The 26,427-nt window shown below is 45.9% G+C and overlaps 1 protein-coding gene across 1 annotated transcript; it reads right to left on the minus strand.

Annotated features, from left to right (window-relative positions):
- Window positions 1-9,999: 9,999 nt before the first annotated feature.
- CHCHD10 (coiled-coil-helix-coiled-coil-helix domain containing 10) lies at window positions 10,000-26,051 on the minus strand. The gene is made up of 4 exons (XM_073559164.1): window positions 25,832-26,051; window positions 19,972-20,185; window positions 13,442-13,601; window positions 10,000-10,146 (listed from the first exon to the last, which is right to left on the minus strand). The coding sequence occupies exons 1-4, from the start codon at window positions 25,873-25,875 to the stop codon at window positions 10,127-10,129; spliced, it is 438 nt and encodes a 145-aa protein (XP_073415265.1). The 5' UTR covers window positions 25,876-26,051; the 3' UTR covers window positions 10,000-10,126.
- Between the last annotated feature and the right edge of the window lie 376 nt (window positions 26,052-26,427).

The following is a 26,427-nucleotide window of genomic DNA, read 5'->3' on the forward strand; positions in this document are numbered from 1 at the left end:
AATTTCTCTCGGCAGAGGAAAATTTTTTAGAGAAGAAGGCGCAAGGCCTCAGATTAGTAAGGGTAGGAGCGCCCTGAGACAAAACTGCCCCCACCCCTACTTCCGAGGCGTCAACCTCCACGATAAAAGGTCTTGACGGGTCGGGTTGTACCAATACAGGGGCTGAAGAAAAGCACTTTTTTAATATCATGAAAGAATTTTTTTCCAGCTACAGACCAATTTTTTTACATCAGCCCCCTTGAGAGTGAGGTCCGTTAGAGGCTTTACCACCTGCGAGAAGCCCTTAATAAATTTCCTATAAAAGTTAGCAAAGCCAAAAAATCGCTGCAACCCTTTCAAGTCATGAGGCTGCACCCAATCTGTAACAGCCTGGACCTCTTAGGATCCATGCGGAACCCCTCCCCTGACACAATCAACCCCAGAAAGGATACTTCTTGCATGAAAAATGAGCATTTTTCCAACTTGGCATACAAATGATTCTCCCTCAGTCTCAGGAGAACCATCCGCAAATGGTGCAAGTGAGATTGACTGTCCACCGAGTACACCAGAATGTCATCCAAATAGATGACCACAAAGCGACCAATTAAATCAGAGAAAATTCCATTAATAAAATTCTGAAAAACAGCAGGAGCGTTGGTGAGACCAAAGGGCATAACCAAGTTTTCGAACAGCCCTTCAGTCGTCAGGAATGCTGTTTTCCATTCGTCCCCTTCCCGGACTCTTATAAGGTTGTATGCCCCACGTAAATCCAGTTTATAGAACCACTTGGCCCCGGTGAGTTGGTTACATAGATCAGGAATTAGGGGGAGAGGGTATGTATTTTTCACAGTAATTTTGTTTAATTCCCGAAAGTCGAGGCACGGCCGCAAACCACCATCTTTTTTCTTGAGAAAAAAGAAGCCTGCCGCCATAGGTGAAACAGAAGGCCTAATATGCCCTTTGCGGAGACTCTCGGTAATGTACTCCTTCATGGCTAGACGTTCGGGCCCGGACAAATTGAACAGGCGAGCCTTGGGTAACTTGGCTTCAGGGACTAGATTAATGGCACAATCAAAGGGTCTATGTGGTGGTAGCGCCTCAGCCTCACTTTCAGAAAATATGTCTTCAAAATCTTTCAGGTACTCCAGAATACCTTCCAGATCGACAGACGACACTGACACAGATTTTACTGGGGTGACAAGAGTTGTCAAGTTACAACATAGACCGTTAGCAATACAACCCCACTGAATGATCTCCCCTGTGACCCAGTCAATAGGATTGTGACGTTGAAGCCAAGGCATACCCAGTACCCATCCAGCCAGCAGATTATTTAGAACAAAACACCTTAATTTTTCCACGTGAGTTTAACCCACTTTCAGCGAAAAGGTATCAGTCTTGAAACAAATTCCCTCCTGGGTGATAGAAGAATCAAATGCCACAATTTTAACAGGATCTTTTAACCTGACTGTCCCTATCTTATGAAAAGTCACAACTTTGGCATCGATCAGATTAATAGAAGAACCACAGTCAACAAAGGCGGTAGTCCCAACCGGACCGCCTGTAAGTTCTAGTTCCACCGGAAGCAGAATTTTAGTGAGGAAAAGGGTACCTGGGAGTCTGGGCAACCTCCTCGATTGTTACCCAGACTCAGTCGTTTTCCTGACAGCTTCACTGAAGGAGGGCAAGAAGGACAGTTCCTTCTCCAATGTCCAGCGGATCCACAGTAAAAGCACAATTGGTTGTTTCTACGGCGTCTCCTCTCTTTTTCCTCCAATGACGTGGCACCAACCTCCATGGGCTCAGGACTAGATGCAGAGTCTCTCAGATTGGAGAATAAAGGGGTCTCCTGCAGCATGACCCCTCTTGCCCGCAGCCTACGGTCCATGCGGACAGCCTGGATCATAGCGTCCTCAAAAGAATCCGGTGGAGGATGAAGGGCTAGGGCATCTTTCAAACGTTCGGACAGGCCTCTACAGAACAAACCCGGGAGGGCAGCATCATCCCAGGAGACCTCCGCTGCCCAGCATCTGAACTCAGAGCAGAACCATTCAGCAGCGTGCCTCCCCTGTGTCACACTCATCACCATATCCTCTGCCAGACGCACTCTATCAGGCTCATCATAAATGTGCCCCAGAGCCTCAAAGAACAAATTCACAGACATATGTACAGGAGCAGAGGAAGAGAGAGAGAAAGCCCATGCCTGTGGAGCCCCCCGAAGTACGGAAATGACGATCCCCACCCTCTGGAACTCATCCCCGGAGGATCGGGGCCTCAGAGAAAAAAAAAAAAGCTTGCATCCTTCGCTGAATGACCTGAACTCCCTTTTATCCCGAGAAAAGGTCTGGCAATTTGACCGGAGATTCAGGGGATGCCAATGACACATCTCTATCCCCAGCACTAGGAGCCCCTGCAGCGACAGCCCCCTGCACAGTACCCACCAGCTGTTGCTAGGTATGGGCCATCGTGCGCTGTTCCACATTAAGTCTGTGGAACATTTGGGTCAGGTGTTTGACCTGATCAGTCAAAGTTGTATGGGATCCATGAGGATCACACACTTTTTTCTTTTTTTCTTCAGAGGGAAAAAAAACCTGAAATGGTCAGCTATAATGTCAGGAACCCGGCACTGCACTTGCTCACTGAGCCAGTGCGGGTGTCCTGAGTACAAAAACAGTGCTCAAAGATACCTGTGGAACAGAGCAGCAGCAGTGACAATGCGTGCTTCAGAGTATCAGGACCTGAAGCACATGACTGCTGGGGGCATGGCCTAAGCTCCACAGAGCTAGGAGCTGCAGGGAAACTCCTAGAAAGGTAACTACAGGACAATGTTACCAAGGGGCATAGACAGAGACAAAAACCAGATGAAGCCAGGGTCAAAGCACAAGATAGCAATACAGTACCAAAGGGTTAGACAGAATGGATAGTCAGGACGTAGCAATAGATCAGAAAACGAGAACGGGCAATAGATGGTACAATAGGGACAAACTGTAACGGAGTAACGATAATCAAGCCAGGAGGTCAGAACCGGAGAAGACAATAGTACCAAAGCGAGAGACGGAGTACAGAGAAAGGGAACAGACGGGGTCATACACGGGAAGCAAACAAGCAACGCAGAATACACGCACATCAGGGGTCAGACACACCAGAACAACAGTATAGCTGACAGAGAACCCTGGTAAAGAGTGAGTATAAATACCCCTCCCAGATCCAGAAAGAGGCCACAAACACTTAACCCTGTGAGTGCAGGGCAATAACCCTGTTCAAACCATGACAGGAGCTTTCTGCAGAACTCTTAGGACCAGGTCAAGGTCCCAGGCATCCATAGGCGCCTTATAGGGAGGTACCAAGTGGGAGAGACCCTGGATGAAAGTCTTTACCTGTAACCTGGTAGCCATTCCGCACTGGACCAGGACGGATAAAGCTGATATTTGTCTCCTGCGGGAACTTGGGCCAGACCCAAGTCTAGGCCCGACTGGAGAAAAAACAAAACGCTGCGGATCGAGAATCTCAGCGGAGAAATACCGCATCCTCGACGCCAAGCGAAGAACACCCTCCAGGCTTGGTGGTAAATTCGTGCTGAGGTTGACTTCCGGGCGCTAACTATTGTAGCGACCACCTTGCTCCCAAACCCTGCCTGGGTTAGAATCCAAGATTAACTGGCCATGCCATCAAACACAGGGCCACTGAGCTCGAGTGGCAAATCGGCCCTTGAAAAAGTAGCTCTGGGCGTTCTGGCAGTCGCCAAGGAACGTCGGCAAGCAGGAGCATTAGAACTGCATACCACGCTCAATAGGACCAGTCTGGGGCCAGCCGAATCGCCGGAGCCCGTTTCCCTCTTGATCCTTTTGATGACTCTCGGCAGTAGCGACAGCGGGGGAAATAGATATGGGCGGCAAAACTGGTTCCATAACAGAACCAATGCGTCTACCGACTGCCTGCGGATCCCAGGCCCGAGCAACGCATGTGGGCACCTTGGCATTCACTCTGGAAGCCAACAGATCCACATCTGGTGTTCCCCGCAGCTAAAAAATCTGCTGGAAGACTTTGGGATGTAGAGATCACTCTCCCCCTGAGAAAGTCTGCCGCCCAATTTTCCACGCCCGGGATGAGAGCTGCTGAGATCACCGAGTGGTTTGTTTGACCCACTGAAGAACGTGCCCCACCCCGCGCATGGTTGCTCTGCTGCGGGTGCACCCTTGATGATCTATATAGACCACCGATTGAATTCGGACAAGGCGGCCTGCAGAGAGTGATGAAACTGTTGCAGAGCCAGCCAAATTGCCCGTATCTCCACTAGCTTGGTCGGGAGGAGAGCCTCGTGCGGGGACCACCGCCCTTGGGTCGTGTGGTGGCGAAAACCCTGCTCCCCAGTTGAGGAGACTGGCTTTGGTTGTCATCACCAACCAATGGTCTGGCAAAAAGGGCTTCCTCTGGGACAGAGAGGGACTGGTTATCCACCATTCGAGCGACTCCCTGACTTGACAGGATCGCCGGCCCCACTGAACGAACGTGAACGGATTTCTTGTCCCAGGCTGACAAGAGGGCGCGCTGCAGGGTGCGAAGCAGGAACTGGCGAACGGTAACGCTTCTATTGCCGCGACCATTTCTCTTAGAATCCTTATCCCGAACCAGCTGGAATGAGAGACTGGATGGCGAAGTGTCCAGACTCCCTCCGAAGAGTAAGCGCCTCTTCCTGAGAATTACCAGCCCTCGGCAAGTGTCGAGGATCCTTCCTAAGAAGGAAAAACCTCTGAGCTGGCACAAGAGATGACTACCTTGCGCTGACCAACCACCCTAAGCGGCCAAGAGTATCCAGCGTGATGTTGACATTTTCCCTGCATGCCCTTAACTAAGAGGTCGTCCAAGTAAGGCAAAAATGACTATGCCTCAAGAATGTAGCATGACCATGACAACTGTCATAACCTTTGTGAACACTCCGGGAGCCTTGGCTAGCCCGAAGGGTAGTGTTATGAACTGAAAAAAGGTCGACCATTGATGTCGAAGGGCAGAAACCTATAATGAGCAGGAAAAAATGGAAATGGGCTCGCCACCTAATGAATGCACTCATGTTCAGCCTAGAATGGCCGGTGGCCATGTGCAGATATGCGTTCTGGATATCTATTGAGGCCAAGTATTCTCCCCGTTCCATGGCCGATATAACTGACCGGAGAGACTCCATCTGAAAATGTCTGATGCTGACGAACCTGTTCAGAAGCCTCAGGTCCAAGACAGGTCTCACAGACGCGTTCCCTTTTTGTGAACCGCAAACAGCCTGGAATCGCAACCCTGAGCTCTTTCGTGTTCTGGTACGTAAACGATGACTGTTGTACAGGAACAATTCGATGGCCCCTAATAGAGCCCTTGCCTAGGTATCCACCCTGGGAAGACGAGAAAAGGAAAAACCGTCTTGGAGGGTATCTGACAAAATCTATTTTGCAAACCTGAGGCCACCAACTCCCTTACCCACGTGTCGGGTGCAACACTGAACCAGACGTGGCGGAATCAGAGTAGACGGCCGCCCACCTTGCTGGTGTCATCTGGCAAATGCCTCGAGTCATTTAACCGACTATCTTTGGGATCTGGATCCCCTTGAGCTGGGCTGCTGAGTTCGCATTCTCCCCAATGGGTTGCATCTATATGAGATCTGCCTCTCCCTATCCTGGTTGGGGCGGCCTGAAGCGGCGGAATTGGCAGCTGTGGTCCACCCGGGGTTGCGAAAAAGATCGAAAACGTGCCTGAAAAGGGTGCGAAAAAGGCGGTTTGATCCTTTGTTGAGGGAGAAAAAACGCCCTTTCCTCCTGTGGAGTCAGAGATAAGCTTATCCAACCTCTCTCCAATAAACAGCCGCACTGATCATAAGGCAGAGAAGTCAAGGACTTCTTGAAAGCAGAATCGGCCCACCATCCATAGAGCTCTTCTGGTAGAAATTGCATTAGCGGCAGCAAGTGCCGAGCAATTAGCCGCATGCAAAGACGCATTGATTACATAGTCCCAGGTCCATCGCCATCTGCCTCGTGATCTCCGATATCTCGGCGGGTAGCTCTGCTTCTGCGCGACCCTGTTTAATGATTCTGATCATGACTTCATGGCCTTGGCTGCCCAAGTCGCTGCGAACGAGGGAAAGAGCGCTGATCCTGACACCTCACTTACTGAGCAAGAAGCCCTTTATGAGGCGATCCGTGGAATCCTTAATAGAGGAACCACTAGAAACTAAACAGGTTTTCAGTGGCTAGACGCGACACCGGTGGAACCTCCATCGGAGATTTCAACCATTTCTTACTGATGTCCGGCAAATGGATACCTTACTTCGAGTGCCTTTTGACCCGAGAAACCCCCGTCTGGTCGTTCCGAGTCGCTGCACTATGTCCTCAAACTCAGGATAAGAGGAACCAATTCCGTGCGGCCGCTTCACTCACTTAAACGCCACCTTATGGCTTAAAAGCCGCGGTGGAACGATCCTCAATCCTCAAGGTCTGACCGACGGCTTCTATGAGCCTGTCCATTATTTCACATGACCCCGGAGCATCCAGGTCAAGGTGTCTGAGTCGACCTGAGGTCTGCTCGCAATCAACCCTGGTGACGGGGAGCGAGAAGCAGGACTTACGGATGCCACAGCACCGGATGGACTGGGCGACACCGCGAGGATTCCTTCCACCGGGTCTGCCTGAAGAAAGAGCGGCCCCTGCAGGCCGAAGGCTCTAGTGAGGTGGAGGTCCCCTCTAAGGCCGACCAGCCACTGTCCCTGCCCCAATCTGGGCCCTGACGGAACTCGATTGCCCTCGTACTGCGACAGTGATAGGGCCCACTCTGGGGGGGCTTGCACATTGGTCGCCTCGCAGGGGAGGGCTCCTGGGCGTGATCGGGCTCGCAGGCTTCGCATAATTTTTGGCTCTGGCATGTGGCAAAAAATTAACCCCTCCAGAAATGCATGCGGCATAAGGGAACGCGATTTACTTTTCCCAATCATATTGCAGTCAGGTCTAATTCATATGAGGGTTGAAGGGAAGGGAGGGGAAAAAATGCCACCTTTAATCGCAGCAAGCCTCCAAGACCGGAGTTACACTTACCGCGTCCTGTGACCCACGTGCTCCTCTGCGCTGCCCCGCGCTCCTTTATTCCGGGTAGGGCGAGCCGTTCCTCTCCCGGCCGTGGCCTACCTGCCATGAAGCCGGGGGTTCAATTTGTTCGGCGTCCGCCCTAGCCAGGGGGCAGTTCCGGGAATGACGTCATGCCGGAGGCGGGACTTCCGCCCGCGACCCAGTCACGGCCGTAGCCGCAGACTAAATTTTGCCTGCACGCCCGCCGCCGAAACCCGGCGCCCACACCTGGCGGAAGGAGGGAGGAGAGGGAAGGAGGATTGCTCTACACTTCCCGGAACGCTGCTGCAGGCCCTCCCCAGCCCTTCATACCTGACTCCGGCTCTAACCTGTTGCCACCAGGTAGAGGGGATGGGGTTAGTTTCTGGACGGTGCAGGCACCCTAGCTTCATCTAACCCCTTCAGGGGGTTCGGAGAGGGACCGTCCGCCGCCTTGCAGCACTAGTCTTGTGCCTCTGTGCAAGCCCATGGTTTCAATACCTAGGGGTGGACAGGGCTAAGTCCGGCATCGTGTCCTACGTCGCGGGAGAGGATACGTGGAGGGACACTCGCACGTGCTCGCACATTGTTGGTTTGGGGAAATCGGACCCTTTCAATAGGATCCGTTGCCCTGTCTCTTCTTCATAAAATAACAAACAAAAATAGATGTCTGGGGAAAAAACACATATATGTCCCTCGGTGTGGGAAAGGATACGTGGAGACGATCCTCAACACGTGCTCGCCCGTTGTTGGTTTGGGGAGATCGGACCCTTTCAATAGTATACGTCGCCCCTGTCTTATCTTCATGGAAAAAAAGAGAGAAAAAAAAAAAAAAAAGAAGTCTGGAGAAAACCAGACACGTGTGCCTCCAAAGACACTAAGCAAAAAACTGATTTCCGCCCGCAATAGGGGCGAGGGTGTATACTACGGAGGAGCTAACATCTTTTTTTCACTTAGTGTCAGCCTCCAAGTGGCAGAACCATACACCCACAGTATCTGTGTCCCTCAATGAGGCGAAGGAGAAAGCTAAACATTCCCAGATCTTTTAACCATTCCTCGTAGGTCACAGTTTGCAGTCCGCTTACCATCCTAGCAGCTCTTCTGTAAACTTGCTCGAGTTTTTCAATGTCTTGTTTTAAAATGTAGTGCCCAGAACTGGACACAGTATTCCAGATGAGGCCTGACCAACGAGGAGTAGAGGGGGATAATTACTTCATGCGATCTAGACTATGCTTCTCTTAATACATCCTAGAACTGGGTTTGCCTTTTTTGCTGCTGCATCACACTGTTGACTCATGTTCAGTCTGTGATTTATTAGTATACCCAGGTTTTTTACGTGCTGATGCTTAGTTCTATTCCTCCCATTCTATAGATGTAATTTTCATTTTTTTTTGCACAGATGTAGAATCTTACATTTCTCCCTGTTAAATACCATTCTATTAATAGCTGCCCATGGTTCAAGCTTATTTAGATACATCTGAATCCTTTCTCTGGCTTGTTGGGTGTTAGCTATCCATCCTAGCTTTGCATGATATCCAAATTTGATTAGTTTACCTTCAGTTGCCCTATCTAGATCATTTATAAAAATGTTGAACAACACAGGGGCCAGGACAGAGCCTTGTGGTACCCCAATTGAAACACTTTTCTAATAGGATGTGTAACAATTTATTACCACTATTTGAGTATGATCCCTGAGCCAGTTTTGAATCCACCTAACCGTAGCCTTACCAATCCCATACTTGGCTATTTTTTTCAATAAGAATAGTGTAAGCTACTTTATCAAATGCTTTGCTGAAGTCGAGATATGCTATATCTATCGCATTTCCCTGATCCACCCAGTCAGTGATTCCATCATAGAAGGAAATTAGAATAGTCTGGCATGACGTGTTTGCTACAAACCTATGCTGGCTCTGATTAATTACTGTATCCAAGTAGTTACATACTGTTTAATAATTTGTTCAAATTTCTTCCCTGGTATAGAAGTAAGGCTCACTGGCCTGTAATTTCCTGGCTCGTCATCTTTCCTTTTTTGAAGATAGGGACATTTGCCCTTCTCCAATCTTCTGAGATTTCTCCTGTTTTCCAGGATTTTTCAAAGATTCTGGATAGTGGTTCTGCAATTTTCTCTAACTCAGTAGCCTAGGATGTAATTCCTCTGGACTAAGCTATAAATTCATTAAAACAAGCTAAATGTTCCCTCACCATCTGTCTGTTTATGGATAGAGGGGATTCCTTCACGTATTCTGATCATGGTAACTAAGAACCTTGTGCTCAGTTTTGTACATTTTTCCTTAGTCACAATATAGACCAACGTATAAGTTTTGGATGTGTGGTCCATGTCTTTATCTCTAGTTATAGTATAATAAAATCAGATAATGCCTATCTGTGTGGACAGCGAAAATAAAGGAATTTAGATTAAATCACAACTATACTGACATCATCAATAAGAAGTACTTGCTGCAATCTGCAGTACAACTGTATACAGTGCAATATACAGAGGACACAATAGAGAACGGGTGAAAAGTATCTGCTGTATCTAGATAGTTTTGAAGTCCGGGCAGAACCTGACTACAATTTCTCAATCTACATGTCATTCTTTAACAAATTTCTAATATTTTTTATACTTTATGTGCCCATCCATGGGCAGCATGTATCAGACACTGGCTGCAAGTATCTTACTCATGAGGAGCGGGCAGGGAGAAGCCGCCGGAACCTGCCAGTCTGACTAGTCTGTCTCCGAGCCGCTTTTAACCCCTTCACGACCGACAACATATGTGCTATCCATGTATCAGTTGTCAGGTTATAGGTGATTACTTATTGATTGGTGGAGGTCCAATAGCTGGGAGCCCCTCCAACTGGAAGAACAGAGCATTTTTATCCCTGTTAGATTGGAGCGGTAGTACGCATGCTCAGGAAAAAAAAAAAAAAGAAAAACAAAATTGCAGGATTACATATAAATATATCTAGATTTATTCATTATTCTATTTGATAGACATAATACTAAAAGCAGATAACTGAAATGTGAAGTAGTGGCTTCTCCTAGGTCTGATGTCCAGCAGGGCTAGCAAGAAACGTCACAAAAGGGAGGTGACACCTGCAAAAGTCAGAAAACCATAGTTACAGCGGATCAATTATCAATTAATAGTCTAAGGCCTCATTCAGACAGTGTTTTTCATTTGATTTGCATCAGTATTTGGTCAGTGTCAGTTTTTACCATCAGTGTTTTACCAGTGATTTTCTTGTATATGCAAAAGAAAAAAAAAAAAAAGAAAGCTTCTCTGATTCATTAGAATGTTAAAAAGAGACAGCACATGGACGGATTACATCGTGCGCTGATTTTTATGGCCCTAAAAAGTTGTAGGGGCGATTTTGAACTGTGACTCAAATTAAAAACAGACATGTCTGATTTTGTTTTTGGTGACATGCAGTCAGCAAAAATAAAAACCCTCAGCAATGTGAACAGCTCCAAAGCTTATTATGGGTATGTGTTCTCTCTGTGAAAAACACTGATACAACATGCATGTTAAAAACAGATGTCTGAATGAGGCCTAAACCAGATGCAGAACCATAGCGCGCGCAAATTTTCCAGTCTCTCCTAAATCCTAGTGTCCGGGAAGGTGCAAAGACCCCACAGCTACATAAGGAGACACCAGTACTGTACAAATAAAGCCTCACGATAGGTACGGGCCTACATTACAGATTTTGCATTGGGGCCTGGGACAAACAAGTTACCTCTGTGCTGTAAACGCGTTTGTATTAGAATAAACTGATGAAATCAACACACCGTAAGCCTCCTCGGTTATGATTGGGTCACCAAGGAGGAAAGCAAGACCAAGCTAAGCCACAGAAAATCAGAGAGGTTGGTAACTAAGCGGATTGCAGACCCCTGATCCTATCCACACAACTAGCAGTAGCCGTGGAGAGTACCTACGATGATTCTAGACGCCTCGACACAGCCGAAGAACTAAATAAGCCTAAAGCAAGAAAGGGAAATCTAAACTGCCCCAGAGCAGAACCCAAAGCAATAGACAGCCCCCAAACATATATTATCGGTGTGACAAGATGAAAACACAAATGCAGGCAGGAAAATAGGCTGAGCAAACGATGGGGCCCAAACTAACTAGACAGGGCAGGAAAGGAAAGGAAAGACCCTGTCTGCAATCACGCAAAAAACCCTGCAAAAAATGCCCAACACGTCTGATAGAAAAATTACTGAAGTCACTAGACTTCGCCCACTATATCAGCACTCTGTTATATTCTGAAAGCAGAGCAAAGAGAGGCCAATCTAATAAGGGACAAAAACAAACTGGCACAAACAGTAACATAAGGATGGACATTCAGCATAGCCCCAGCCGGGGCTGGCTGACCACACAAAACTGAAATAGACAGAACCAAATCAAATGTGAACAATAGCAAAGAACACTTAGGCTGTGTGCACACGTTGCGGATTCTGCTGCGTTTCCGCAGCGGTTTTGGCCCTGCGGAAACGCAGCAGTTCCGCTGACCATGTACAGTACAATGAAACCCTATGGGGTTTCAAAAACGCTGTGCTGACGGTGCAGATTTTTCCGCACGGTTTTGCTGCGGTTTACAAACCGCATGTCAATTGTTTGTGCGGATTCCGCAGCGGTTTCATACCTTTACCATAGTAGAGGTGTGAAACCGCAGGAAAACCGCAGGTCACTTTACCTGCGTTTCCACGCGGAAAAATCCGCAGCGGAATCCGCAACGTGTGCACATAGCCTTAGCTTGAGCATTCAGGGACTGAGCTGGAAACTAAGACCGCAGGAGGCAGGAAAAAATCACCAGCAGGGATAGAGGGAGTCGGCTGTCTTAAATCCAGTCAGAAACTCCAAATGTCCAATCGTCCTCCTCATTATCAGGTGGCAGGCCTCTGTTAATTAGATCGGCTCCATTACCTCCTGTAACCACCAGAGGGAGCCCGGAAAGAGAACTCACGACCCCTCTGTAAATACAACCAGCTCCACTACCTTCACTAGTAACCAGAGGTAGGCCAGAAAGTGAATTCACAACACTCCTCCTTTCCCTTCAGCCCCCCCATGGACATGGCCACCTTAAAACTGCTGCAGCTTCCAAGAAGAAGTACACTAGTGACAGCCTTAACCTAAACGTGAGTGAACTGATTCCTCTTACATCTCCCCTCTTTCCTAGTCACCATATTACAGGTGACAAGATACAGTACTCACTAATGAGGTCGATCACGCTGTCACGGGGTTACCGCGACAGTGTGGAGCCAGAATACTGCAGCGTCTGATTGCTCCTACTCCGATGCTGAGAAGAAGCACTTCTTCATTTTAAACGTGTTTATTTGTTCTGGCAGAACAGGGGTTAATCGGCCGTGTTGGAAATCCCTGTGCTCACAGCTGAGCTCGGTTAGCCATTCCTTTTCGTTTATAATCTGGGCTGTGTTACAAATCCTTGTCAGAGAAAGCTTTATTACTGCATGGTTAATGGAGGGAGAGGAGTTCTTATGAGGAGAGTTGGAGGAGTTATCTGTGACTGTTGCTTGGTAATACACTATCCTTCTCTATTTTGGTTTATTCCCCTACCTCCACGCCCCGATGCATTCCTCTGTTACATGTGAGTGAATATTTTGTATGGCTGGAGTTTTCTGTTAACCCTTGTTTGACTTGCCTTGTTTGTCGGGATGGTGTACTACAGTGCACAGTAGCACCCCTCTTCCCTGGGTGGGGGGGAAGAGATCAGACGGAGGGCTAACTCACGAGATAAGGCAAGGGTGGAGGCCCCAGCATCTTTGCCTTCAGAAGTATCCCGGGGAATAGAGAAAGCTAGGGTGCCCCCTAGTGTTAGGGACAGGGAAGGAGCCCCTGGTCCCAGGTCTTCCGACAGCTGTGTCATGACACGGTCAAATTAGAATTGCTGATAACTCACCAATGATATCACATGAAGTAATGACCTTTATAACAGAGGTGCCTTAGTGGAGTCTCACAAATAGTTAAAGGGGTATTCCTATCTCCAAGATCCCATTCCAAATTGTGGTAGGTGTAATAATAAAATTATAAAATACCTCCAATCAGAAATGTAGTATAGTTCTTCTGATTCGCTTTGTCACTTACCCCTGGTGCAGGGCATTGCAGTAACTTAGGTATCCATGGTTATAACCACTCATATAGTGACAGTTAATTAGTTGTCGCAACCATAGATAACTAAACTACTGCAATGCCTGCACATGGGCTAAGTGACATAGCGAATCAGAATAACTAATCTACATTTCTGATTGGGGATATTTGCTAATATTACACCTAGTACATATTGAGATATGACCTTGGAGATGTGAAAACCCCTTTAACACCTTCAGGTGGGTGATCTTACACCATAATCCATCCTCCCATTCATGGACTACTCACCATAGTTGTATTTGCACTGCTTTAAAGCTTCGCTAAACCCCTCGCACAGAGTCAGGTCACTCTGTGTGGTAGCACAGTCCAGAAACTGCTTCATCTCATAGTGACAGGGGCCAAATTGAGACTGGGGCTGCTGGGAGAAAGCTGGGGGCTTCTGGGGCTCCTATAGGAAAAAAAAAGGGGGTATTATCAGAAATAGAGGAAAAACATAAAACTAACAGTTATGTGAGAAGAACACATATTAGGCTAGTTTCACACTAGCTTTCTTGGGCGTAGCGCAGGGCTGCCACTTGGCTCCGCCCCCGGCTACGCCCCCTCCGGTCAGCTCCTCCTAGGATCGCATGAGGCTGCATGCGATCAGCGTACCCTATACTTAGCGTTGGGTACGCTGACCGTGTGCTGGTCGTGCGCTGGTTTGATTTTGCTGGCGCTGCACCCAGCACACAAAAATGCAACAGCGCGTTTTTGTGCGCTGGGCGCAGCACCAGCAAAATCATACCAGCGCACGACTAGTGCACGGACAGCGTACCCAACGCTAAGTATAGGGTACGCTGATCGCATGCAGCCTCATGCGATCCTAGGAGCTGACCGGAGTGGGCGCGGCCGGTGGCGGAGCTAAGCAGCGGCCCTGCGCCCGAGAACGCTAGTGTGAAACCAGCCTTATACAAATCATTTACATCAATTACATCCAAATAGACCCTATAAACAATTATTCTGAGTGGTAACTGAAGCAGCACCTTCTTTCTCTAAGGGTTTGCAATTCTGACGTTTGCTTCATGCTGAACCCTGGCATTTCACACTGTACATCCATAACAGATAGCCGAGTGATTTCTGCCAGGGATCTGTCATGTAAAGTGCCTCAGATCTGGACAAGGACTCGCCCTCAGGAATCAGTAGCATGCTACCTGTTGAGTGGGGTGGCAGAAAGCCTTTTTACACCTATTGTAATGGATTGTCACAGACTTTCACTTACTGTAGAATCATTACTAATATCCATGTAAAATTTGACATAGCTGAAATAAGTCTAAGATATTCAGAAGAACTTAGAGGGGACACACACACCTTTCTTCACCCCTAGTTCTTGAAAAATAGTCCCACTAAGGCCACATTCACACATTCAGTATTTGGTGAGTATTTTACCTCAGTATTTGTAAGCCAAAACCCGGATAGGAACAATCAGAGGAATTGTAGAATAGAAACACGTCACCACTTCTGGATTTATCACCCTCTCCTGGTTTTAACTTACAAATACTGACTAAATTCTGAACTTGTGAACGAAGCCTTACAGAAACCCTCCCAATCAAAGTTTCTACAATATTAATATATTGCAATTATATTTTGCTTTTCTACCCAGTTACTGTTATAATCTAGTATAAGCTGAGTTTTTCAGCACTTTTTTTTGTGCTGAACCCCCCCCCCTTTGCTTATACTCATGTGAGGTGTCCAGAACATGGAGGGTGAGGGGCAGTGGCGGAGCAGCGGGTCACAGAGGTAGGAGCCGGTGGCTGCAGCTAACTGTTGTGCCCGCTGCTAAAGAGAAATGAATATTCACTGCACTGGCAATGAATATTCATTTCTCTGTAATAGCGCACACAGTGGCAGCCTCAGCGTCCGGCTCCTGCCGGGCTTTCAAGTGTGCCACTACCTAAGAAAGGTGAATATTCATTTCTCTTAAGCAGTGGCACACGTGACCACCTGGCGGCTGACACTGTGCACGATACTTAATACGAACTGCCCTCCACGCACATAGTTCCGGCATGGTGAGCGAGGAATATTCTGGCAGCTGTGCTCTGCTTGTGAGCAGCGCATGACATCTCTGCCATGCTCTGCTTACAACCATAAAGCAAAGCAGCTACTGGCACCAGAACAAGACGAAGCGAGGGAGCACAGGAAGGTAAGTGTAATGGTTAATTTTTTTCATGTTTTTTCATGGGAGCCAATCATACAAGGCTAGGGATGGGGCTGTGCATACCAGGGTGGGGATGAGGAGGCCGTGCACACCAGGATGGGGATGAGGGGACAACGCATACCCGTCTTATACTCGAGTCAATAAGGTTTCCCGTAATTTTTTTTAGGTAAAATTAGATACCACGGCTTATACTTGAGTATATATGGTAATTCTTCTCTTTTCTATGCTCTATGTAGAAACAGGAAGTCTTTTGTCCCTGCAATTTATCATCCCCTCTTCAACTCCTGACTCAGCTTGCTCCCTCCTCCTCCTCCTGCCAGGGACTTTTGACTCATACAGGGAAACTTGACCTCCTGTTTCGACATAGAGCTTAGAAGGATATAGCTAGTCAGATTTTAATCATGTGAGGTCGTAGACCTAATGGAAAACAGAAGAATTAGTTGTGTAGAAAGTCGAAATGAGCAATTGTAAGTACACATTGGTATATAATATGATGACTGCAATATATTAAGACGACAAAAATTTTGATGGTAGTGCTTCTTTAAAGGGAATAAGGGGTATGAGTCTTTTTCCTGATCTTTCTTGGTATATTATGGTCCATTAGGTCACTTATCTTGAAAAAATACATAGGTAGGAAGGGTTAAATAAACCTGTTCCTTCCTGTGTTCTCATTGATCTGCTCGTTACTAGTATATTTATGTCAGAAGATCCCCTTACATCCTAACATCACCCCACAGAAAATACCAATAACACTAACCTAGTAAGAGCTAGATAGAGAATGGCTTTGATTGGAGATTATAGAAGAGGGTACATCTTTTTTTTCAATGGCCAACAACCACCTGGCAGGTTCCACGGCACCTATCCTATAAAAAGGACTGCCATGCTATAATGATGGCTGTATCAGATTACTATTAAAGGAGTTGTCCACTTACTCAGACAACCCATTTTCCCCTTGTTAAATACAAGTACCCTATATTCGCATTCCATTCCAACTCCATTCCAGTGATGGCTGTGCCCCATCTCCTAGCCTTCGCGTGACTTTTCATTTGTCACCCAAGTACTGCAGTCAATTGGTGGCCACTAATGAGCTGCCATGCAGCCAATGTGATGGGAGCCTTGGAAGGCCCCAGCTCTAACATTGCTCGAATGGTGCCATTACGTGGGTTGAGCATAGGGTATTTTTATTGTACAAAGAGGAACATAGTATTTAAGAAGGGGTTTTCCGAGTAGCGGCTCACACAACCCCTTCTAAAATACTATGTTCCCCCTTGTAACAGAAAAATATAATATTCTCACTTTCCCAAACACTGGCCCATACTTGCCAAATAAAAGGGTTACAACACCGGTCTACGATTCTCTTTACACTAGTATAGCCAAGGTCAGTCACAAGGGAATCCATTTGATTTTTCTGTAGGAAACTTCAGGTTAATATTTAACAGTTGTGTAATTGTACAATGTGTTATGTGCTCTGCATGGGGGACACATTGCTCAATGCAAGTGGTACCAGCATGTTAAAGGAGTTTGTCCCCCAAAAAAACCCAAATCCATAAATAATTGTCCAACGTGATCAAATAAAAAGTATGGGCATTAAAGGGTTTGTACCAAGTGTGTTATCCCTAGAACATATCCCAAGTATGTGTTATCAATAGAATATGGGACACATTATGGATCGCTTGGCATCTGACCACTGAGATTCCCAATGGCAAGGTCCTGCAAAGCCTGGTCTGAATGGAGCAGAGGTCGACCATGCACACCTCCCCTGCATTCTTTATTGGAATGCCAGAGGTATAAGGAAACTGTCATACTTTAACCTTCAAAGGTGATGTCCGCTACTTAGATACTAATGACCTACCCTTAGGATAGGTTATCAATATTTAGATTGATGGACACAACACCCAGTACCTCCAGCAGCTTTAGCGATGTCTGGAAGCAAACAGTGTACAGAATCCACAGCACAACTGTTCCATTACCTACTATTACAGCTCAGCTCCTATTGAAGTGAATAGGAGGCTAACTTCATTGCTTGAGAATGGCCGCTGTTTATATCTGGTCGCCACCACAACAGCAAACAACTAATCAATGGAGGTCCTAGGTGTCAGACCCCCACTGATCTAATGCCATCAATATTTAAGCAGTGGACAACTTATTTACTTACTGCTCCTTCTCATGTATGAATTACACAACTGTTTCTTTTCTGCTATATGCAGGACCATGGCTCCAACCGTAGATGTGCACTTTAAGAAATAAGCTTTGCATGCTGGGATTTTTTTTTTGAACAGGGGTGGGGTCTGTACTGTCTGTATTTTTATAAATTGACACTTTCAATTTCTAAAAAAACAACACAATTTAAATGGCAAGAAAGAATGGGATTGTCATATCTCATTGGACATTAAACCACCAGAAAGATTGTAGACTAGTAAGTAAGGGGAAAAGAAAATGAGGGAGAATGTGAATTAAAATTTCCTTTTATATATCGAAATCAATAAAAATTAATATTAAAACAGAATCCACATACACACATATGTACATAGGATCACAACTATAATGATTGTAATCACAGCTGTGATCCACTAAATCCCGATGACATACCAGGATGTGAAGAATTATTGTATTTTGAGTAGGATTCTTGACCAACGTTCCTAGTCAGTTACTGGTCAGACAGATTAGTATCCATACTTACACGGTCAGCAATGAAAAGAATCTTATGGGATGTATCACTCATATCCCTAACTTTCAATAAAATGGGGTAAGGAGGTTTAGAAAAAGCCAGTATCCTGGCGAAACGTGCATCAGGGCCACATGTCCAGAGCCTATGACAGGAGTGATGTTAGATAGGATCACTATATAAACTGATATAGGGTCATGATATCTACGTGTGGGATAACAGCATGGCGCTAATGGAACTACCACAGCATGCCTGAACTGACACGCTGATCACCATTCAATGTCGGAGTGGATGTATGTGAATTCTATTTTAATATTACTTTTTACTGATTACAAAATAAAATTAAAAGTTTTATTCACATCCTCCCTCATTTTCTTTTTCCTTTCCCTACTAGTCTAAAAGGTAAAAAAAAGCCCTGTGACTATGTGACAACTTTCTGATTGATAGATGTCTGACCCACCCACACCTACCCAAGAAACCAAGAATGGGGCACTAAAATCCCCATTTGGAAAGGAGCGGTGCGTGCGAACCAACGCTCTACTAATTCTCTATGGGACTGCCTAAAAGCGGTTTCCAACCCAGGACCGGAGGGTATGTATGAGTTATACATACTCCAGGACGGTGGGTGTGGTCTCATTCGATACATTTATATTGAGCCAAGGCAGCAGGCCAGCCAGTGGGCGTATCTGACTAGAGAGCACAGCCTTGCTCCATACAAGGGTATGGAGCGAGGCCACGCCCACTGGCCGGGAGTAAGTATAACTCATACATGCCATTTATTGTTTCAGCCACGGATCACATAGTGTTCTGTTCAAATTACGCACACCCACAGCATTGCGATTGATTGCTGTGACTGGCCCTACGTCACAGCAACCACCTAGCAAACCTCGAGCGTGCGCACTGCCCATCTGCTCCTCAGCCATGCACACTGACTCAGCTTCATGTCAGAAGTGTGCATGCGCCGGAGCCGCTGTGAGTCAGTGGCTATGTGAGGTGTGAGCATGCATGCTACGTGGGCCACTGTGTCCCTTCCACTCTGCACTCCGGGGCTTGTGAACATCTAATATGAAGATGGGGCTGTACACCTACTTAAGGTTTAGTGCGCTTGGACACTGCCTCCCTCTTGCACAAGATCTACATCACAGCATAAGGCTTTATCCACATGTGTGAGGGGAACCTCTATAGAAGATTAAATCAGATATTGAGGATGCTGTACTCTAGTGTGTAGTAAAATTTGACGTCCCATCACTGGATAACACCCTATCATAAGGGGCCATCAGACTCTGTTGCTATCATTCAAGTCAGGGATCCTTCACTTTTGGTAATTTGTTTGTTGTGCTCCTCTGATGAAGCAGAAGAACAGAGATAAGAAACAGAGATTTGAACTAAGGTTCAGACATTGAAGACTGCACAGCACTGATGATCATGGATGGACGTTATGATGACATGGAGTTCTTCAGCATATCTATGATTAATAGAGTAGTTTGGCTGTTAAGGGCCCTTATACCCATTAGACAGCTGGTGGCCGAACAGTGATCTTGGCTGTCTCTCCCATACACAGGAGTGCTCATTCAGCCGATCACTTTTGTGTTCTCCATGAGAAAACAGACATCTCTGCCGGCAGCTTTTCTCTTGAAGAACAAAGCAAAAGTCAGTCTGAAATTGGACATGCCCATTTTCAACATCTTCCCTACCAATAAGAAGTTGGCTCGCTCCACCATACACATTGGTGTGTCTGAGGAACTGTCGATATCATTGAGGGTGGCCAACATTAGTCTGATGTACACTGAGGAGCATTATAAGTAAGGACGATAAGCAAAGTAAATGCATTAGATGTCGCAAAGATAGCTTAAATCTTCTAGAGCCTACAACATGACATCAAATAAATTTTGGACAAGACAATATCCACTGAACGAACCAACTGGCATATTTCATCATTACTTCTAAGTCGATACCCACCTGTACAGCTGGCTTCGCAGGCTCAGAGCTGCCACCACTAAAAGCTCCAGTGAGGGCTCCACCAAGGACATGTCCAACTGCTGACCCCACTGCCACCCCAGCTGCTGTAGTAGCCATCTGAGCCATTAATCCGGGCCCCTGGGATGGGGGTGGAGCTGTGGCCACAGCAGAAGGTGCTGGATGTGAAGGAGCCGGGGCATGAGAAGGAGCAGGGCTACAAAGACAAATGGAAATAAATATACATGTACAGTCATGGCCAAAAGTTTAGAGAATGACACAAATATTAATTTTTACAAAGTCTACTGCTTCATTTTTTCTAATGGCAGTTTGCATATACTCCAGAATGTTATAAAGAGTGATCAGCTTAACAGCAATTACTTGCAAAGTCAATATTTGCCTAGAACATTAACTTTATCCCCCAAAACACATTTCAACATCATTGCAGCCCTGCCTTAAAGGGACCAGCTAACATCGTTTCAGTGATTGCTCCATTAACACAGGTGTGGGTGTTGATGAGGACAGGGCTGGAGATCAATCTGTCATGATTAAGTAAGAATGACACCACTGGACACTTTAAAAGGAGGCTGGTGCTTGGCATCATTGTTTCTCTTCTGTTAACCATGGTTATCTCTAAAGAAACACGTGCAGTCATCATTGCACTGCACAAAAATGGCCTAACAGGGAGGAGTATCGCAGCTAGAAAGATTGCACCTCAGTCAACAATCTATCGCATCATCAAGAACTTCAAGGAGAGAGGTTCCCTTGTTGCCAAAAAGGCTCCAGGGCGCCCAAGAAAGACCAGCAAGCGCCAGGACCGTCTCTTAAAAGTGTTTCAGCTGCAGGATCGGGCTACCAGCAGTGCAGAGCTTGCTCAGGAATGGCAGCAGGCAGGTGTGAGTGCATCTGCACGCACTGTGAGGCGTAGACTCTTGGAGCAAGGCCTGGTCTCAAGGAGGGCAGCAAAGAAGCCACTTCTCTCCAGAAAAAACATCATGGACAGACTGATATTCTGCAAGAGGTACAGGGAGTGGACTGCTGAGGACTGGGGTAAAGTCATTTTCTCTGATGAATCCCCTTTTCGATTGTTTGGGACATCTGGAAAATGGCTTATTCGGAGAAGACCAGGTGAACGCTACCACCAGTCTTGTCTCATGTCAACTGTCAAGCATCCTGAAACCATTCATGTGTGGGGTTGCTTCTCAGCCAAGGGAATGGGCTCTCTCTAAAAACACAGCCATGAATAAAGAATGGTACCAGAATGTCCTCCAAGAGCAACTTCTCCCAACCGTCCAAGAGCAGTTTGGCGATCAACAATGCCTTTTTCAACATGATGGAGCACCTTGCCATAAAGCAAAGGTGATAACTAAATGGCTCAGGGAACAAAACAGAGATTTTGGGACCATGGCCTGGAAACTCCCCAGATCTTAATCCCATTGAGAACTTGTGGTCAATCATCAAGAGATGGGTGGACAAACAAAAACCTTCAAATTCAGACAAAATAAAAGCATTGATTTTGCAAGAATGGACTGCTATCAGTCAGGATTTGATCCAGAAGTTGATTGAGAGCATGCCAGGGAGAATTGCTGAGGTCCTGAAGAAGAAGGGTCAACACTGCAAATATTGACTTGCTGCATTAACTCATTCTAACTGTCAATATAACCTTTTGTTACTCATAATATGATTGCAATTATATTTCTGTATGTGATAAAAACATCTGACAAACACACATAAAAACCAGAGGGCAGCAGATCATGTGAAAATATAATATTTGTGTCATTCTCTAAACTTTTGACCATGACTGTAATACCAAATATTTCTAATCAGATGTTTGTGCTCAGTTTTTTTTCTATCCAATCACATACAAATCCAACTGAAAAGTTGCAGACTGTTTCATCAAATTCTATAAATATATAAAAGGTATTCTGTAAGATGATTACTTCTATGGAAGAATGCCTGCAGACATGAGGCAAGTGAAGGAGTCTGCATACACTCAACACACTGGACGTATCCTAAACATTTCATTGTGTTAAAGAAAAGGTTTACTTGAAGGGATACTCTCAAGTAATGAAGTAGCTTTAATTAATTAGGCAACAAGAAATTAGGCAAGTTTGCAATTGACTTGCTTTTTCTATCTGTCATATGCCTGCAATGAGAGCTTTTATCTTACATAGTTTACAGCTGCTTGCCATGGAGCTTGTTGCCTGCCCAAAGCCTGGCCCAGGGTGTTACATGCAGTAGTTACATTCCAGAAGTGGGGTTGACTCTCCAAACACCTCTCGACAAACTATTGATTTCTGCTCACCTCCCTCCTTCTCTCCCGACTGTCATAAATCTTGTGATTTCACCAGTCCGCAGCATCGGCTTCTCTCAAATTAGGTCTCTCACTTTCCTGAGCTGTGTGCTTGTCCAAATACCCTGATATCTCTATATGTAACTACAGTGACAGCAGTGTACACTCCAGAACTAACTACTAATAGCAGAATGTTCTACAGGAGAACTTGTGCTGCTGAGCTCTATAGGCCATGCTCACACATTCAGTATTTGACCTCAGTATTTGTAAGACAAAACCAGGAGTGGAACAATCAGAGGGAAAGTATAATAGAAAAGCGTCACCACTTCTGTATTTATCACCCACTCCTGGTTTTGGCTTACAAATACTGAGGTGAAATACTGAACGTGTAAACATGATCTAATAACACAGCTCTGTCATTCACCAGAACTGTCACTTAAGGAAAAGAGCCCACCCCACCAGAAACCAGGAAGTAAGGAAACTGCATAGCTCTGAGCAGCTCAAGAGACATCTTGAGAATACCCCATTAAATTCCTCTGAAGGGATCCAAAACTACTTTTAGCATAAAAGTGAACCTATGAAAAATCAGTTATTGGAAGAGCAAATTTTTAAATACGGAGCCGTATCTCCATATAGCAGATATAAAGCAAAAGTACCTGAAATACATATCTGTGTTACTTCATTTCATCCATCACCGTCAGTTACGTAACAAATATATGGCTACACAATAGGAAATGTGGGCTTTGGCAAAGTCCACCAGTTACCAGCTATCTCTACGGCCTTTTTAGCTGACAGTTACTCAAGTTTGGGTTTTTACGGACAGAAGACAAGCCCAATTTTGATCCAATTTGCAGATCAAATGTCCCAGTCAAGTTATTGGGTCCATAAAAAAAACAGACAGTGCACAGATGCCATCCGCGTGTCATCTGAGTATATTGGCTTTACTTTTCAATGAGTAGAAGAAATTTGGATGATTTTTTTTTTTAGTTATTGTTGAATACAAGAAAAACAATAACTTGAAAGGGTTCAAAGGCGGGCTACTAAAATGATAAATGGAGTTGGTTCACTACAATACCTAGAAAGGTTATCAAAATTAGGTCTATTTACTCTAGAAAAGAGAAGAGTTAGGGGAGACCTAATACATATGTACAAGCATATCAGAGGGCAATACAGAGATCTCTCCAGCGAACTGTGTGTACCAAGGACTGTGACAAGAACAACGGGGCATTCTCTTCGTTTAGAGGAAAGACAATTTCTGCACCAGCATAGAAGAGGGTTCTTCACGGTAAGAGCAGTGAGGCTCTGGAATTCTCTTCCTGAGGAAGTGGTGATGGCCAACTCACTGAATGAATTTAAGAAAGGAATGGATGCTTTTCTGGTGAGTAACAGTATAGAAGGTTACGAATAACAGATTATAGGTAGATGGTTGACCCAGATTAGGGGGAAGGAATTTTTTTCCCTATGGGGAAAATTGGCTTCTACTCTGTGGGTTTTTTGCCTTCCCCAGGATCAACAATGCAGAACAGCTGCACTAAAAATAGGCTGAACTAGATGGACATAAGGTCTTCCTTCAGCCTTCAAAACTATGTTACTAGAATCCACACTGATGGTAAGAAATGACACAAGAATGGAGAACAGAAGAAGACTGAAGAAGGGTCCACTGACTATAAGGGTATGTTTCCACGGTCAGTATTGGCAGCGCTTTGGATGGAGCGCTGCCAGCTTTTGTAATCACCGCGTCCTATACATTTAACTGTGATATTTATCTTGCCGAGACTGAGGGTCTCCGCAAGATAAATAGACCTGCTGCGGTCTATAAAGACGCGCAGCTTGTGCGTATATTCGGGTCTGCCACCTGCGTGATTGCACGCATAGTGGAGATGGGATTTCATAAAATCCCCTCCACTATGCTGTAACATCTGGCCGCAGCATCCAATCCGCAGTGTTTACTGACCGTGGAAACATACCCTAATAGGGGGTGTCTGGTTTCTGTTTTGTGTGTGTTTTTAAACCAGGGCTGTGGAGTCGGAGTCGGAGTCGTGGAGTCGGTGCTCATTTTGGTGGAGTCGGAGTCGGAGTTGGAGTCGGTATAAAATGGAGCGACTCCGACTCCTAAAATATATAATAAATTGGGTACAGTAATTCAATGCAGGATGTGCTGAATATTTTTTCATAGGAGTTTGGGAAAGTTATGAAATGTCCTATAAATGACTGTTCTATTCCTGATCTAAGGCTACATTCACACACAGCGTTTTTCCTGTATTTTTTGAGGATACGTTTTTCAGCTGCAAAAGCTGATCATCTTTTTAAAAAACCGCATCACCTGAAAGGTTTTTGAGCTCATAGATAATGTTTTCAATAGCAAAAGCAGATTAGAAATCTGCTCTATCCATTTATCCATATCTGTCTATCCATATCGTATCTGTACCAAAAAGAATGAAAACCGGGTAGTACACCAATATATATTCTGTTCTATCTAAATGTCTTGATTATTGTATCATAGAAATGATTAAATGTCTGAGGTTCACATTGTACTACAATAAATTTTTCACTTAAATATAAGCAATATGTGTGGGAGTCGGAGTCGGAGTTGGAGTCGGAGTCGGTGTAAGGGAAATTGAGGAGTCGGAGTCGGAGTCGCAGGTTTGGCTTACCGACTCCACAGCCCTGTTTTAAACACACACAAAAATGGAATAGCTGAACCTCATCACAGTCAACGAGACCCTTCTGTTTCAGATGGCATCCATTCTGTAATGCAGGTGTCCCCAACGTGTGGCTGGTGGATATCTGCCAGGTTGGTGTATTAGGACCAGGTGTAGCAAACACCTATGAAGAGCAGGTCTCCAGATCGTCTGAGGGGCACAGAAGAGCAGATCTGGAGGCTCATATACGGTACATATGCCTATAGGATGATACTGCCAGGGAGAGGGCTGCGTGAAGCTGAGCGTGCTTGACGTAAAAATACTGAGTGCTGTAAAGCGGGCACTCCTGGAAATATACCGCCTATAAAGGAGGGGGCACAAGGGCTCAGCATGCCTTCTGCGGGGAAGTTTTGCCTGTCTTTATACATGAATTCTGATTCTCGGACCCTAAAGCAGAACAGAGAATTCACAATGCGGTGGTCAGCAGTGGATTATACTGCAGGACATATATAATGATTATATTACTAGGGTTTTTATTGGTAATACGGAAACGGTCAAGCACATGCATCACCCATTGGCCTGACTTCTCTACAATTGGCATCAGTGGGGGGGGGTCTCATGGTTCATCTACTTACCAAATAATGTGGAATTTCTATCAATATGTAAAAAAAAAGTTTGCTAGGGGGCTCAAGTAACACAGATTGTTCTCTAGAAGTTGCACACATCAAGAAAATGATGTGCAAGAGTGCTTAACCTCTGACAAGAACTCCCCAGACAGTGCAGAATACAGAGAATTAGCTCCCGGTGTATTCCGAACAGCCGATGTTTGGCTGAAGCTGTGGTCACATTTCACCCCCTGCAAGTTCTCTGCGGTCACACAGGACATTAGCCCAAGAAGAGTGACCTTGTCCTGTAACATGGTCCATACCTGGGTGCTGGGCGGGAAGGGACGCTGCGGCTGCCTCGGGGCATGGCGATGACCTCCAGGAGTCACAAGCACAGCGCTCGTCCTGATCGGGGGAAACTTCGCACTTGTCAGTCCCAGAATCCTCCGAGCGGCGCCTACAAATGACGTCACCATCTGCAACCGCTCTATCTCCTGTGTGACTCGGCCGCCTGACAGCAGCAGACCACCCACCACGGTCCGGGTGACAGAATACAGGGGGCTCCTAAGTAACTAGTCATGGCCTGTGTGGGACATGTGACCCCCCCATGTAGACCTATACACACTGCATGGGCCATTGTATAAAGGGCTGTACCCACATACACACTGGTGAGACAGAGCTAGGCTATACTACTTATGTGTACTATGTCTTCTCTCGGCTCCATGGTCAGTCATCAGCGATAATGGAGAGGCAGCCCCTGAAGAAAGCCATGGCTAGTCATTCCTAGAGGTGGATAATAGGTCGGTACGGCACTCTACGGTGTGTCGGATTAACACTAGTAGGCCGGGGTCACACTTGCGAGTGCAATGCGAGAAACTCGCGCCTCAATATCCGGCACTGGCGCTGGCACTCGGACATG

The sequence above is a fragment of the Dendrobates tinctorius genome, unplaced genomic scaffold (genome assembly GCF_039654945.1).
Source record: "Dendrobates tinctorius isolate UK_male_01 unplaced genomic scaffold, ASM3965494v1 ptg000265l, whole genome shotgun sequence".
Taxonomy (NCBI): domain Eukaryota; kingdom Metazoa; phylum Chordata; class Amphibia; order Anura; family Dendrobatidae; genus Dendrobates; species Dendrobates tinctorius.

Coding starts and splice junctions, on each gene's coding strand:
- CHCHD10 (XM_073559164.1), bottom strand. CDS start 25,875: ATGCCCCGAGGCAGCCGCAGCGTCCCTTCCCGCCCAGCACCCAG. Junction 13,602..19,971: donor CTGCGAAGCCAGCTGTACAG/GTGGGTATCGAC, acceptor TTTTTCCTATAG/GAGCCCCAGAAGCCCCCAGC. Junction 10,147..13,441: donor GCAGTGCAAATACAACTATG/GTGAGTAGTCCA, acceptor TGACTTTTGCAG/GTGTCACCTCCCTTTTGTGA.